The sequence below is a fragment of the Stegostoma tigrinum genome, chromosome 16, assembly GCF_030684315.1.
Source record: "Stegostoma tigrinum isolate sSteTig4 chromosome 16, sSteTig4.hap1, whole genome shotgun sequence".
Taxonomy (NCBI): Eukaryota; Metazoa; Chordata; class Chondrichthyes; order Orectolobiformes; family Stegostomatidae; genus Stegostoma; species Stegostoma tigrinum.
Genome location: NC_081369.1, coordinates 30,569,023 through 30,586,173, shown reverse-complemented (window position 1 = coordinate 30,586,173; position 17,151 = coordinate 30,569,023). Strand labels below are relative to the sequence as shown.

The 17,151-nt window shown below is 40.6% G+C and overlaps 1 protein-coding gene across 3 annotated transcripts in view; it reads left to right on the top strand.

The window, feature by feature from the left end:
* Positions 1-2,204: 2,204 nt before the first annotated feature.
* gpt2 (glutamic pyruvate transaminase (alanine aminotransferase) 2) overlaps positions 2,205-17,151 on the top strand; it is a 40,386-nt gene continuing 25,439 nt past the window's right edge. Inside the window, exons 1-3 of one of the 3 annotated variants that reach the window (XM_048547063.2) lie at positions 2,206-2,648; positions 5,266-5,298; positions 16,499-16,588. In XM_048547063.2, the coding sequence (XP_048403020.1) occupies positions 2,349-2,648; positions 5,266-5,298; positions 16,499-16,588 (423 nt within the window). In that variant the 5' untranslated portion in view covers positions 2,206-2,348. Of the gene's footprint in view, positions 2,649-5,265; positions 5,299-5,393; positions 5,415-16,498; positions 16,589-17,151 lie in introns of those variants that run through there. The other 2 variants (XM_048547064.2, XM_048547065.2) reach the window with 2 other exon arrangements.

Sequence of the window (17,151 nt, the reverse complement as noted above, 5' to 3'; positions counted from 1 at the left end):
TTTTATAAGTCACCATACCATAGCACCTAAATTAATGGAGAAGTCATTATTAAGAGAAAAAAGTGAAAATTCATCACGGTTCACTTAATGACTCCGGGGTTTGGGGGTATGCTAGAACACTGGGCCAAGACAGCCACGCCAGACAATATCTCCATGCTGGGCTTTTAGAAGACTCAGAAGCTGCCTCTGAAGCAAGGACAAGACCTCCATGTGAAGATGAAATCTCCAGGCCGGGACTTCATGCTGGGCTGCTGGAGTATCTGGAAGCTGCTGTATTAGACCTCCATGCCAGAACAAGGAAGCCAGTTCAGGCTAAGAATCCCCCATCAGGAGACCGCCACACTGGGAGATCAGCCCACCAGGCCACAGGCCTATACTGCCATTCCAGACCATTGGAAGCCAACTTGTCTGGCCTGGGGTGGGTGAAGACACCTTCTGATGCCATTAGAAGATGGTAATATATGCACTACTATACCTATAAGCAGTGCTTTCCAATTCCTAACTATTCTTAGCATGAGAAAAGGATTCCTTCAAGTTACTATTTCCTTTTTGTCAATTATATTAAATGTGTGCCCTCTGCTACACAATCTTTCCACCAAGGAGGAGACCAGTTTCTCCTTCTGTTTAAGAGACATGGGCAAGGACTCTCCTGATTTGAATACTTCTTTCAACCAACTTCACACACCTGTCAGCCTAACTGATATTCTTCATTCCTGGAAGCATTCTCCTGAATCTTTTCTGCATCACCTTGAATGAATTCACACGTATTATAACTTTGTTGTGGGGTGAGATAGACGCTCATGATTCACCGCGGACATTGCCAATGATTTATAAATATTGTTAAAATCAACCAGACAAATATGTTAAAACATGATTGTGAAGTACATAGGTCTTGAATCTGGGCCTCCTAGCTCAGAGGTGGAGACACTACAAGTTCTGGAAATGTTCTGGCTCACAGCTGTGCCACAAGAGACCCACTCAAGTACTTTACACACACTTTCTAATCAAACTGTCCAAAGCCCAGTTAAACAAATCAAATAATGTTTAGAAATTGATACATTGGTCATAGCGGGCACCCATTATAAAGTACTCAAGATCTGTTGGACCATATGTCTCAATTGTTAATCTGTTTCTCTCCCCTTCTGGGAGATAATTGGGGAGGCAATGGCCTAATGGTATTATCGCTGGATTGGTAATCCAGAGAGCCAGGAAGTGTTTTGGGGACATGGGTTTGAATTCTGCCATGGCATATGGTGGAATTTGAATTCAGTTATAAAAAACAGTGCCAGGGACCCAGGTTCAATTCCATTCTTGGGCAACTGACCACGTAGAGTTTGCACATTCTCCCCATGTCTGCACGGATCTCATCCAGGTGCTCCGGCTTCTTCCCACAGGCCAAATATGTGTAGAGTAGGTGGATTGGCCATGCTATATTGTTTGTAGTGTCCAGGAATGTTTAGGTTGGGTGGCTTGGACGTGGGGAAATGCAGCGGTACGGGATTGAGTTGGGGTGGAATGCTCTTTGGAGGAGCGGAGTAAACTCATTGGGCTCAATGCCCTGTTTCCACCTTGTAGGGATTCTATGATTATTTCACGATCTGGAATTAAGAAACTAATAATGACCATGAATCCATTGCTAATTGTCAGGAAAAACCCATCTGGTTTACTAATGTCCTTTAGGGAAGGAACTATCATCCTTACCTGGTCTGGCCTACATGTGACTTCAGACCCACCGTGGTCGACTCCGATCTGCCCTCTGGGCAATTCGGGATGGGCATTAAATGTTAGATAACAAAGTGTGAAGCTGGATGAACACAGCAGGCCAAGCAGCATCTCATGAGCACAAAAGCTGATGTTTCAGGCCTAGACCCTTCATCAAAAAAGGGGGATGGGGAGAGGGAACTGGAATAAATAGGGAGAGAGGGGGAGGCGGACCAAAGATGGATAGAGGAGAAGATAGGTGGAGGAGAGTATGGGTGGGGAAGGGATAGGTCAGTCCAGGGAGGACAAGAGAGTTGCAGTGGGAGAGAGATTCCCTGAGGTTGGTCCGGAGGGAGGAGGGTACCTTCTTCAAGTTAGGCTTCCCTGGAAGAGGCTTCGCTGTGATGTTAAAATTGGGGGGTCGAAACTGCATTCCTTGGGCTTTGTTGGTGGGAGTGCGCGTGCGTGATTGCCAGATGGCTTGCTGGGAGTTCTTGTTTCGCAGGTGACGTGACCTTTCTGGGACTACAATTCCCAGCGTGCCCCACACGAAAGCACCGTTATTTGGTAATGATGTGGATTTGAAAGGCGATGCAGCTCCGCTGGAGCCGCTCTGAAGTGAAGTGACCGACGTCGCAGTCGCAGCAATGTACGCACTAGTTGCCCCGGCGAGACGGGCAGTGGTGACGGGCCGGAGCGTTCGGTGTTGGGCCAGGCTGCCGGTGAGCTGGCGGTTCGCGGACCCTGGAGAGGGTCTGGCCCGCGCTCAGGGCTCCGCTGCCAGCCTGATCACGGAGGGGGCGGCCTCGCTTCTCCGGGACCACTCTAGGAATGGCGACAGGGTCCTCAGCATCGCTAACATGAACCCGCAAGTCCGGGCTACTGAGTACGCAGTGCGGGGACCTATCGTCATTAAAGCGGGAGAGATCGAGAAGGAGCTGCAACAGGTGGGCTAGTGAAACAATACCGAGCTGTTTACTTCACAGAATGGCACAGTTTGGGAGAAGTCCATTCGGTCTATTGTGCATCTACTGGCCCTCCTTAGCTAACACCGACTTCCTTTTCTCAGCATCTGAAAAGTGTGCACCTACAAATATATGTATACAGTTGCCTTTTTGGAAGCATTTCTCCCAGTTTATTCTCTCGGACCTCACTTTACTTTTTAGTCAGGGTACCTTGGGCCTCAGGCCGTACATGTACCAGTGCCTACGTAACTTTGGTTAATTGGGACTGACCAATTACCCCAGTCCCTTCTACACCAACATTGCCACTACTCCCAGTCTCTTCTAGACCAACTTCGGAGCCAAATATGTACCTCAAGTTGCCCAGAAACAGGGCAGCACTCTTGACAACGTAGGGGATAGAAGTAGGGTAAACCATTTGCTCCCTTTAAGCCTGCTCCACTACATTGTGATTGATCTGGTGTGGCTTTAACTCCATTGTTGTAAATTCTCCACAGTCCTAGTATCCCTTTACAATGGAAAAAAAATTTACCCAATCTAGCCTTGAATATATTCAGAGATTCAGCCTTTGCTGTTCTGTAAACCAACAACCCTTAGACAAAATCATTCCTCCTCTCCGTCTTCACCGAAAGCCGCCTTTTGAAACTGTTGTGTTCTAGATTGCTCAGTGCAGGCGCTGTGCTAGGGTAAATAATGTATGTGTTAAAATATTATTTGAGTCCCTAAAATGACTCCATACACAAATTAGAGATGGTAGGAACTACCGATGCTGGAGTCTGAGATAACAAAGTGTAGACCCTTGTTCAGAAATTAACCGAAATGTCAGCTTTCCTGCTCCTCTGATGCTGCCTGGCCTTCTGTGTTCATCCAGCTCAACACCTTGTTATCCCACACACATTAAATCTGGCCCCAAACACAACAGTCAAAATTTAAACATTAGAACCAGCTGTGACCTAGTGGTTAATAATCTTACCTCAGAATCATAATCTAAACTTCTACACTAAATATCAGATCACAGATACATCAAAATTTATACTTAATTTGTGAGTTTTGATTTGTGGGATGTTTTTGTGTTCAATGAGAATGTTAACTCTGAAATTTTGTTCCTGTGGAACGATAGTAGATATTATTGCTTATTTGCACATTAAAAACTCAGATGTACTGAGTTTACCTAAGCCTGTCATAAAATGCCTATGTCTGTACTTTATGAATTCAATTCCAAAATAATCCAGATATTTGTGTTTTAGCTGTGATAGACTTCTGATGTTAAATCACCCTAATGATGGTAAATAACACATTGAAGAGAGAGGAAGAAAAGGGCTGATGATCATCTACCAAGCATTATGGAATTTTGTAAACAGCTATTGTATTTCTAAGTCTTCAATTTTAGCAAACTGATTTTCATGTGCTGTCTTTACGGTTGTGACTGTAGATTGTAGGAGAAGCATTGATGGATTAGGGAGTCTTAATCACAAGTTGCAGATAAATTAAGTTGTTAGCAAGCTATAAAACTGTGTTTTCTCAAGCTCCCCAAATAACCTCTGTCTGACATTTCTGCAGACGGAGTGCAGAACAGCATGTCAGGAGCAGCACCAGAAATACCGAAAAAATGAGGCATAAACCTAGAGAAGCTGCAACCAGATATGAACAGCAAGTGATGAACAAAACTAAATGACCCCACAACCCATAGATCAGATCTAAGCTCTGCAGTCCTGCCACATCTAGTCGTGAATAGTGGTGGACAATTAAACAATTCACTGATGGAGGAGGTACCAAAAAAAACACACTCACCACATCTGTCCAAATGTCAGATCAGAAGTGTTTAGCCAGATCTGCCAAATGGATGATCTACCGTGATGTTTTCTGTAGATTCTCTGCATCATAGATGCCGATCTTAAGCCAATTTGTTTCATTGCATATCACGAGGAAACAGCTGAAGGCACAATATATTACAGGCTATGAGCCCTGACAACATTCTAGCAATAGTACTGAAACTTGCCAAGCCACAAATCATTCTGATTTGGAAATGCACTGTTGTTCCTTCATTGTCATTGGATCAAATTCATTGAAGGTCCCTCCCTAACAGCATTATAAGATGTGTCTACACTAAGTAAGTTGCAATTATTCCAGAAGGCAGCTCACCATCACTACCACCTCAATGACAGTTAGGGATGGATAGCTAAAGACTGGCACAGCCAGTGAACCCTGCATCCCTGAATAATTTTTTTTAAAGAAAGGTATGTAAGAAAAAAACCAAATACCGCAAAGACCTGCAGATTCTGGCAATCTAACACAAACAAAAAACTGAAATATTGATAAAACTCAGCAGGTTTGGCACCATCTGTGGAGGGAAGAGAAAGCAGTTAATGTTCAAGGCCAGTGACCCTTCTTGAAAACTAAAAGCAGCTTGGAAGGTGTGGTAATTATCCTGAGGATGGATGCAGACGAGGGATGGTAGTGAGTGGGTAGGTGAGATTCTGCTCACTCTGACCCCCCAACTGCCAACCAACCCATCCCCATTATCAGCATAAATACCACCTGTTTTTACTCCTGAAGAAGGGTCACTGGCTTTGAAACACCTAACTCTGTTTTCTTTCCACAGATGCTGCCAGACCTTCTGACATCTCCAAAGAAGGTATATCATTGAGACTTAACCACTCTGGAGAATTTTGGACAAATAATTCTGACTTATGACTAAAACATTTCAGCTTCTGAAAAGCTATCTTGGGTTTGTTCCAAATATATTTTAGGGTGAGTAGTGTGTCAGAACGATAAAACTAATCAAACTTTGTGTCAACAACGAGACATGTAGCAATTGTTTTGACCGTATGAAGGCACAAAGTGACATTACTTCAAAAGGAGGAGTGGTCGCTACAAAATTACAGAAATGTTTGTTACCCTACATATGTTAAAATTAGATCAAGTATTTAGTTTTTATTTTAGTTGTAAGATTGAGTTAATTTAATTAAAGCTTACATATTTCGATAACATTATAATATGAATGTGGAATGTGTGTTGTAATTGCAGCATCTGAAAATTTCTGGGGTACACTATAATTCCAGACAATTGCATTTGCTGCACCTTGAAGATCCTAAGCTTGTTGTTGCTCTGATAGCCAGTACAAGGATTTAGTTTTAAAATGACCAAGGTTAGGAATGAAATATTCCAAGATGTCTGACCTTTAGAAAAGATTGGCAAAGTTTATAAAGGAGGAGGGGTTGCAACACAAGAGACATGGAAACTAGGAACAGGAATAGGCCCTTCAACCATTTGAGCCTGCTTCACACTTAATATAATCATGGCTGATCCTTTATCTCAGTGCTTTTATTTCCAGCTTTTTCCCCGATGGGTTGCCATGATAGCAAAGGATGGAATAGACCCATAGTGAGAAAGCATCTGAAAATCAAGTTGTAGCATTAGTTTGGCTGGACCTAAGAAATCAAGGAGCAAAACAAAATGGTACACTTTTTATATTCCACAACAATAGTTAAGATCATCCAAAAAATGTATAAAGCATCCTATTAAAAAGATGCCGTAAGCTTGGAAAACCTTATTCTACAACTGGACTGGGAAATCAGAATTTGCAGCAATTGTGCAGGATGATGAGTTTATGAAAAGTATTCAAATGGCCTGCTGCTTAATTTGTTCTTTTTAAAATTATTTTGCATCTGGTGCAATAGCATGAGAAAACTTTAGCCTGAATAACCAATTCATTATGGGATGTCCAGGGAAGGAAGTTCATAATATTGTTAGGATTAATAATTTTAGTAATGCCCAGAATTAAACTTTTTATGTAAAACTACGTAAGAGTGATGAGAGAGTTGCCAAAGACAGGCAAAGAAATTAAACAAAATAATGATATTGTAGTAGTTAGGCAATGGTTGGCATTTTCAGAATTAATAATTCACAGTAAGGATACCTTGCCTTAAGCAATAAAAATTGCAAGAAACACAGTCCACTAATGGTTTGCAAGAGAAACTAAACGTTTTGGTTTAAAAGAGGCTCAGCATGTCACCGGAAAACAGTATTAAATCATAGTCTTACAGTATAAAAACAAGCCCTTTGGCGCACTATGTCTATGCTGATGAACAAACATTAAACTATACTCAGCCTGTTTACCTGCACTTATAACCTACTATGCCCTGGCATTTTAAATAGTGGTCCAGATGCTGCTTAAATGTTGAAAGTACCGGCCTCCACTGTGCTCTCTGGCAACATGCTCCATACTTCAACAACCCTCTAGATGAAAAATGTTTTCTTCCAATTCCCTCTAACCCACTTAGCCCTCACCTTTAAACCTATGCGCTTAGACATCTCTGCCATGGGGAAGAGATGCTCACGATCTACCCTATCTGTGTCTTTCAGAATTTTATTTACTTCAGTCAGATTACCACCTCAGTGTCTTCTGCTCCAGGCACAACGAGCTCAGTCTCTCCTCATAACTCGGACTTTCTTGAGAATTGGGAGATTTTTAAAGTTTGGTATAGGAGAAACAAGAATTTGATAAGCAAAGGAAAAATAGGGACAAAATTAACTGTAAGGGACAAAAATAATTGAGAGTTTCCATAAGTGAAAAGAGACTAATTAGAGTAAATGTGGGTTACCTGGAAGACATGAGAGATACGATGATAGAGGAATAAGGACTGGCAGATACAGTGAGTATTTTGTCTGTCTACACTTTTTAGAAGACAAAGGCAGATGTGAGAACTGTAGACCTTGTGGAAATTGGGAACTTAAAGAAAATAGTACTGGTAAAGAAATAGGAGGAGAGAAATTAATGGACTAAAAGCCAACAAATCTCCAATTCGATGGTCTACACCCTAGGGTTTTAAATTATGGCTTCAGAAATAGCAAATACGTTGTTTCGATGGTTTAGAATTCAGTTGGTATTAATTGAGGTCAGGCACACATTGCTTTATTTCTTTGGCAGTTAGCAATCGGGAGATTTGAGAACAACCTCCATAGATTGGAAGATAGTATTTGCTACGCCAGTTTTAAAGAGAGGAGGGGGGAAGAGAAAGCTGAGCACCATCGGCTAATTGTATCCTATGATCTGAGTAATAGGGCAAATGCTCAAATCTCTTATTTGGGTTGTAATTTCACGATACTTATAAGTAATGTTGTTAAGATGAATAAAATGAATTAATGAATGTCAGACAATCTGACTTTCATTGCCGTTATAGAGATTCTAAGTACTAGGTAAATAGGGGAAAATCTATATTTTCAAATGTCATTGATTAAACAACAGGTTTTTGTGAAACATTAAGGCGCATAGGAATGGGAGTAGCTTATTAGCATGGATTGAGTGAGTGTAAAAGAGATTTGAAATAAATACATCATTTCTTGGGTCAGCAGACAGCTAGTGGAGTGCCACAAGTGTCATTTCTTGGTCTCGCCACATACCGTTTGTGTTCCTCACTTAGATGAAGGCACCAAATGCAGTGGATCCAAGTATTTTTCTATCTAACTATGCAATGTCAATAAAAACTATGAGCTTAGTCTGTAAAAAGATGCACTCACATTATAGGACTGAGAAAGAACATAATGTGTAATATAATCTGGAGAAATTTGAAGCTTTTCACTTTGTTAGAAAAAAATGTGTGAACCTGGGAAATTTTGAAATTCAGGGAGATAGAACATAGAACGGTACAGCACAGAACAGGCCCTTCAGCCCACGATGTTGTGCCGACCATTGATCCTCATGTATGCACCCTCAAATTTCTGTGACCATATGCATGTCCAGCAGTCTCTTAAATGTCCCCAATGACCTTGCTTCCACAACTGCTGCTGGCAACGCATTCCATGCTCTCACAACTCTCTGTGTAAAGAACCCGCCTCTGACATCCCCTCTATACTTTCCTCCAACCAGCTTAAAACTATGACCCCTTGTGTTAGCCATTTCTGCCCTGGGAAATAGTCTCTGGCTATCAACTCTATCTATGCCTCTCATTATCTTGTATACCTCAATTAGGTCCCCTCTCTTCCTCCTTTTCTCCAATGAAAAAAGTCCGAGCTCAGTCAACCTCTCTTCATAAGATAAGCCCTCCAGTCCAGGCAGCATCCTGGTAAACCTCCTCTGAACCCTCTCCAAAGCATCCACATCTTTCCTATAATAGGGCGACCAGAACTGGAAGCAGTATTCCAAGTGCGGTCTAACCAAAGTTTTATAGAGCTGCAACAAGATCTCACAACTCTTAAACTCAATCCCCCTGTTAATGAAAGCCTTTATTTCAACCAGTTTCTTTGAATTTAACGTGCATGTAGATGAGTGAGCTGCTTTTTCACAACAATCAATCGGAATCAGCACTGAAACAACTGGAGACATTCCCAATTTAATCACTGAAAACAGCACGCAATGAAAGACATCCTGCAGATTGGGCCCAACATTCCAGCAGAAAATGCCAGGATATGATATGATTTCTTAGAAATGTTTACTTGAAAATGCTGTTGTGTGCATTATGATTTTTAGAATTGTGCTGTCACTCAATTTTCTGGCTAGTCATAAACACATCACCAAACAAGGTCAGTACTGTGCCTTTCTAACAACCATGGGCCACTTAAATGTGCAACTTCTTCATGACAGCTTTGGATCTGGGTACCTTTTGGTTCAAAGATAACATGCAGGTACTGTAATCAGAATTAGCAAGTTAGGATAGCAAGTATTGTTGGAGGAATAGAGTGGAGGAGGGATGGGTGTCTGAGGCTAGGATTGAGGTAGTGGAGGAGGCCTAGCTATGAGAAGAGTTGTTAGTGGAAGAAGTGGTAGCAGAGGAGTGCCAAGGGTGAGAGGTGGTAGGAGGGAGTGAGAGTTCGAAGGTGGAGAAGAGGATTGGATCCCACAATAGGGTCAGGAGTATAAGAAGCTGAGGCCTGGGGAGATGTAGTTTGGGGTGTGTGAAGTAAGAATGAGGTCCATGCAACAGTTAATCAGGAATTAGATTGTGAGTTTTCAGAGTCTAACATTCCCTGAACAACTATTTTACTTAATTTCATTAGAACCCTCTAGAATCTCTGATTTAAACAGACTGTAGGAGGCTTCCAAACGTAGAGGAATTGCCCAACTGGATCCTCAATTTCCCAGGTATTTCCTTCAGAGTATGCTACAATGGAGGTTCTGCATGTGCAACTGTTGTTGATGCTGCAATAATGTTTGTCTGACCAACAGAAAATCCAGGCCCAGTAGCTCAGCCCTTTCCACAGTTTTCTAGGCAGGTCCAAAGGAAAGTGTGGCTTCTTCCTCTTTATTGGAAGGGAGTGTTTACTCTGGACAATAGGATATGGTGCTTTATGCACTGATTTTGTCTCAATAGGGGAAAAAAAAATTCTGGATTTTCTAGATCCAGCATGTATTGGATTTAGGAATGTTTAACTTGATTATTGTAGCCCTCTCCAAATTGTACTGTGAAGACCTTTTTAATTTTTTAAAATATTCACAGGATATAGGCATCACTGACTAGGCCAGCATTTGTTCATTGCCCAATTGCGTTAACATTAATTTATTTTGTAACATGGTTCTAGTGGGAGCAAATGTTTTCCATTTTAATGTGCTTTACTTAAAAAATCAGTTCTCTTGAAATAGGATAGTGTCATTTAGCGAAGCTTTTTTAAAAAAAAAAGTCTGGCATAGTATATGAATGGTAAATTTGATAGTTACCAGAAACAGTATTATGAAAGATTGAGCAGGTTTAGTGATAATTAAGTACACACCTAGTTTTAATCTTCCTCATTTATTAATGAGGCCCACTTTACAATGTAGACTTATTTTGTTGTTAACAAGGCTTTTCAAGTATCAATATAGTTTCCATTGTAAGATTATCTTACTGTTTATATCATTTTAAAAACTTGTGTAAGAAAGGAATCATGTAGCTTCAGAAATGTTTGGATCATATTGAATAACTTTGCACTTGAATATAAAATGAGATTTGTGAGTAATTTTTTTTCATTGGATTTCCAGTCAGAAGAAAATTCCACTGAATCAGCCAGTCTCACTTCTATAGTGAACACTTCAAAGGACCAGTTATACTTAAGTTTTAGCTTAAAAAGTATGTATGTTTTCCCTATATATGTTTTCTCCAGCATTTCATGAGTGTCAGTTTGTATCTCACAATGGCTAGGTTTTCTGAATCCCCTGCAGTTGTTTCGAAAGCCACATTTTACAATTGTTGCTACCCATGAAATATTCCCAGATTGCTTAGAATATCTGTACTAGGTCTATTTGATGTGGTTTCGAAGACTGAAACACTTGACCTTCGCTGGTCAGAAGCAAACTGCTAGCCACCTGAGAAAGCACCGTCTTTAGAAACATGCTGAAAATCTGGTTAGATACACTACATCTGGGTCACTGCATGAGAGCAGGTCTGAGAGTAAATTTCTTGGAAGTATGTGCCCAGTAAATCAATTTTGGTTTTTAGTTTGAAGACACTCCTCTTGTCATAGATGCTGGATGTTGTCTTAATTCCTGAGTTTTTCTATTTATTTCTGATCAGAGTTCACTTTCTTTTCTGCTCTTTTCCTCAGTCAAGCTGCTAGTTGCTCTGCCATTGCTTAATACTGATTGCTGTTCCTGATGCCCCTAAGCTGCCAGTTTCGTGTTCTGAAAATGTCCTATCCTCAACTGACCAGGCTCCTGTTTGGAATTATGGGGATGGTCACATTGACCTACAGATTTGCTGTATCAAATCCATGTGTTTGAACTCTGACTTTGGTTAGTGAAGCCCAAATAACATCTGGCCAATCTGCACATTTCAACATTTACCCATTTCTTTCCAGCCCTTTCTCTGACATTTTCTTGTCAACGAACTGTACTGGCCCACTGCAGTACTGCGTTGGGCGTCAAACCTCTGCAGTTAGTAACCCAGTCTCTCTGTGCTGCCAATCTCTATATTTTTCTGATCAGAAAATAATTTCTGTCCAGAGTCCTAGGCATTCTCCATTAAATTCTGGCACTTTTGATTTTTCTGCTCTAATACTGACTTTCATTTCCATGCTCTTACACTTCTAGTTCCTCCCACTTTCAAATACAGGTTTCTTCCTCTTTTCATTGCTTTGTCCCAATTTATTGTGCCATGCTATTTCAGCCTCCGATCTCTCTTGGACTTGTTTATCATTTTCCCCTGAACATCGATTCCAGCGTCGAGGGAATTATGTATGGATTTTGCACATTCTCCCTGTGTCTGGGTGGGTTTCCACCCAGTGCCCCAGTTTCTCCTCTCAGTCCGAAGCTGTGCAGGTTTGCTGATGACACCAAGATTGGTGGAGTAGCAGATAGTGAATGGGACTGTCGGAGAATGTAACAGAATATAGATAGATTGGAGAGTTGGTTGGAGAAATGGCAGATGGAGTTCAATGCAGGGAAATGCGAAGTGATGCATTTTGGAAGATCCAATTTAAGAGCGAACTATCCGGTAAATAGAAAAGCCCTTGGGAAAATTGATGCACAGAGAGATCTGGGTGTTCAGGTGCATTGTTCCCTGAAGGTGGCAATGCAGGTCGATAGTGGTCAAGAAGGCATATGGCATGCTTTCCTTCATCAGATGGGGTATTGAGTACAAGAGTTGGCATGTCATCTTACAATTGTGTAAGACTTTGGTTTGGCCACATTTGGAATACTGCTTACAGTCTAGTCGCCACATTACCAAAAGGATGTGGTTGCTTTGAAGAGGATGCAGAGGAGGTTCACCAGGATGTTGCCAGGTATGGAGGGCACTAGCTGTGAAGAAAGGTTGAGCAGATTAGGATTATTTACATCAGAAAGACAGAGGACAAGAGAGGAACTGATTGAGGCCTACAAAATCATGAGAGGTATAGATAGGGTGGATAGCAAGAAGCTTTTTCCCAGAGTGCTCCATTACTACAGGTCACGATTTCATGTTGAGAGGGTAAAAATTTAAGGGAGATATACGTGGAAAGCCCTTTATGCAGAGGATGGTGGATGCCTGGAATGCATTTCCAGCAGAGGTGGTAGAGGCAGGCACGATGGCGTCATTAGGATGTATCTAGACAGATACATGAATGGACAGGGAGCAGAGGGACATGGATCGTTGGAAAATAGGCGACAGGTTTAGATAGAGGATCTGGATCGACACAGGCTTGGAGGGCTGAAGGGCCTGTTCCTGTACTGTAATTTTCTTTGTTCTTTGTTAGCTGGTTTGACCATGCTAAATTGCCCACAGCATCCAGGAATGTGTAAACTAAGTGGATTAGCTACGGGAAATGCAGGTTTGCAGGAATAGGGAAAGGGTGCTGGGCGGGCGTGGGCTTACTTCTCTGTCTGTCTCTCTCCCACAACATGTTGAATGAAGGTATCATTAATCCCTTTTCCATTTCTTGTTTCCTTTTATTCCTTTCTTTCCCAATACCTGGGAGCTTGAGTAGGTGTGCAATATGGGAGTTGAAAATAATCAACATCCCCTTGTTTACTTACTGTCACAATTTAACTGTGTGTCATGTTTCTAATAGTAGCTGCACTTGATCTTCCGTAGATTCCTCCAGGCTACACGTGATTTCATCTCTGGTACCTTCTTTGTAGTATTTTGTGCTGAGTCTCACAGCTGCCCTATATCTTCACTCCCTGCTTCATCACCTGTAACTTGTCAATGCCCTGGTCTGTGATATTCTCATCCAGGCAGCCCCATCCCTGACTTTTCTGATTGGTGAAACTTCCAATCGTCCTTCTCTCATGATGTGCGATTCCTTCCAGAAACGTTTTCCCTCCTTGCTGATTGCTTCTGCAAATCCAAAAAATTCTCTGACTAACCACCTGCTCTTAAATTCTCTCCTGCTTGGCTCTGCCAATCTCCATTTGGAACACTGATTTTTATTATGTTAGACATTATACTAATGCAAATTCATGCAAAAAGAATGTCTCTATCATCCAAAGCTAAAATCAAACTCAAAATCAATGATGTGACTAATCTTGTAAATACTGGTCTAAAATTTCACTTGTTTTCAGAATTTAGAATTCAGTTATCATTAAACCCAGTTTTGCACCTTGCCTTTAGAAAAGTTATTGATAACGAATAATTTGGGGTTTTTTTTTGTTTGTTTATCATCTGGAATAAGTGATAGAAATTAGTAGCTTGTTTCAAAGTAAGATGTTTGTGTGTTTTGGAAAAAAGTCAGTTTGTGACAACATTGTCAAATGAATATGTAACCAAACCTTTGATTTTGTACATCGTTTTCGTCTACTTCCAAATCAGTGGTATTATTTACATTTTCAGTAACAATTTTTCAAAATGAACTGAGATACAAGTGGCCATTCTAAACAGAGTTCATGGTTTTTTTTGTGATTGGTAGTTTGTGCTTTTATTTTTGGTGACAATGTAACACAAAATCCAAAGCACCAAAAACTAGCCTGTAACTTTACCTCATGGCTCCCATATTTGATGCACATGTTGAAAATAATCTGACAGGTTACAGATGTGGTTTATGGATAGATGATTTTGACTTGATTTTTTTGGAAATATTTTTCACACTGAAATCTCAGTTAAGACTAATTACATTAGAAAAGGCCTTCCACTTATTTATATTACTCAGGGCAGCACAAGATATCTGTGATGCATTATGAGCACCATGTTCTCCTTTTCAAGTTATAAGTACAAATTCAGTGTTTATGTTTAAAAAATCGCAATGTTCTTCCTTTGGCACTTGAGTTTTGATTGGACTGGATCAAATGATTTACAATACTATTTGTGAGCAATATTAGATGTCTTAAGGATACTCCAAAATCTAGAATTTACTTTCTAATATTTCCTGCAGTTGAATAATACTAATGAGAATTTTTTTACAGTACTACAAGCATAGGAGATTGAGGGCAGCTTTGATACAAATGTATGCAGTTATGCCACGTTTTGTCAAAGAAAAGCTGTTCCCAGTTCACGGATGACACCAGGGAAAACATAGAGGAATGTGAGGAAGACTAGTAACCACTTCCCTCTACAAGCAAAAGCATTCAATAATTTCAAGAAAAAATTTAGTACGTGAGAGAATTAAATTTTACAGGGCTACAGGGAAAGAACTGTGGAAATGGAACTGACTGGATTGGTTTACATAAGAGGATCAGATTTTTAAAGTGAGCCAAATGTATTAGGAGAGTCATTAAAAGCTTAGTAAAATAATTAGGAGAGTCATAAATGCACGAGAGGTAAGACGAAAGAACTGTTTAAGAAGGAAAGTGCAGAGCTTGTGGCATGGCTGTCATTGTTGAGACAAATGGAATGTGGGATGCACAAGAGACCACATTGGGAACATGCAGAATTCTAAACTTTTTTTTGGTAGCACTGGAGGAGTTCTGGTGAAGAGGAGAGTCAAGACCATGCAGGAATTTGGGCTTGACAGAGAATTTCAGAGTTAAGACACAAGTAGACAGAAGTTAATCTAGATTGGTGATAACAGGGACTTAGTACTGATTAGTTCACAGGCAGCTGAGCTTTGGATGAGCTCAAATTTGAGGCACAAGATGAAATATCTATCAGCAGCTCTTTGCCATAATACGAGTATGGATTCTGGTTGAGGATACTCTGAATACTCTTGAAAGGTTGGATTAATATTTTTGCCCAATTTTTTGGGGGGTACTTCTGAAGCGCAATAAATATGAAAGATATTTCAGGGTTTGGCTTTTGCACACAATGCCATTGAAAGGGAAGAGGTGATAGATGAGCCATGGATACAAGACTTCTCTTAAATATTTCCGTTCAGTTCTTTATAGTGTTTTGTTTTGAGTTTGCATGAAATGCAGTGAATTATAACTTATTTTCTAATCTTGATCTCAATTATTAATGGCAACACTTTATTCAAACTGTCCGGGAACCCACTGATTCAGAGGGCGAAGAACTTGGGACCTACTAGATTGGTTTACATACAAGAATCAAATTTTTAAAAAGTGAACTGAATGTATTAGGAGGGTTGTTAAAAGCTTAGAACCTATGGAATTCTTTACCACAGAAGGCAAAGTCACTGAATATATTTTAAGAAAGAAATAATTTTCTACATATACATGGTCAGAAGTGGTTTGAGAAGGGTATGGCATTGATGCAGAGGAGCAGCCATGATCATGTTGAGTGGTGGAACAGGCTTAATGGGCCTACTCGGCATACAGTGTATAAACAGACCCTTCAGCCCACTATGCCGGCTGACCAAACACCAAACTATACTAATCTCACTTGCATGCGTTTGGCCCATATCATACTATGCCCTGGCATTTTAAGTACTCATCTGCTGCTGCTTAAATGTTGCCTCCACCACCCTCTCTTGCAGCATGTTCCATGTACCTACAACCCTCTGGTTGAAAGAAATGTTCCTCAGATCCACTGTCCTCACACACACACTCCTCACCTTAAACTTACACCCTTTCAGTCGTAGACATTTGTCAACAAGGTAGAGATTCTCACAATTTACCCTGTCTATGCCTGTCACAATTTTGTACACCTGACACACACCCGTCAGCCTCCTCTGCTCCAGAGTAAACTGAGCCTATCCAGTTTCTCCTCATAGCTGACACCTTTCATCCCATGGAGCAGTGAATCTCCTCTGACCCTACTCCTGCACTTGTCTTCTCTGTTTCTGTGACGGATTGTAAACGGAGTCTTAATACTTGTTTCAGGCCTGAAACATCAGCTTTCCTGCTCCTAAGATGCTGCTTGGCCTGCTGTTTTCATCCAGCTCTACACCTTGTTATCTCGGATTCTCCAGTATCTGCAGTTTCTATTATCTCTTATAATACTTGTGCTGTAATAATTACATGTAACTGTTAACTCAACCGTCTCCTTTTCCAAGATTTCTAAAGCAAATATTTACTTTGCACTTGATTGTGATTGTTCTATGTGTTTTGTACGTAGGGTGTCCAGAAGCCTTTCACAGAAGTAATCAAAGCTAACATCGGAGATGCTCATGCAATGGGACAGCAGCCAATCACATTTCTGAGACAGGTCTGTGTGTGTGAGGGTAAATTAGGTGTTACAATGCTTTCTGAAAGGTTTTCATTTTAAAATCTGTTTTTATTAAAAAAGAAACAGGTTAGTCTCTGCTAAGTCCTAATTAATTTGGAAGTTTCCTGTTTCCACAATGTGTTTGGGTTTCATTTGTATTATTAATTTGGAATGCTTTCTCTTAAATCTGTGGGGTGATGGAAAGGTGAGTGGCTCAACTCTGTTCACCATACTGTTTCTAGCATAACTATGCAATTTGGATAGCTCCAGCCACCTAATTTTTTTTTTGAAATTGTTATTGGAATTTATTTCTGGTTGTAAACAATATTTTAATATAATCTTTTTAACAGTTTAATTATGCACTAATAACATGTAAGCATTCATCTGCCAATTTGCAATCTTGGACGCTGGTAGCCAAAGGAGCAAAAGGGATGTTGTTAACTTTGTGCAGAATGGGGTTGGGAGACTTGTTTAGTTTTCTTTTTTCACTTTGGACAATCCTTTTTCTCCAAGAATTGAAAGGTTGTTCTAATTATCTCATCAGTACCTGGTGAAACATCTGA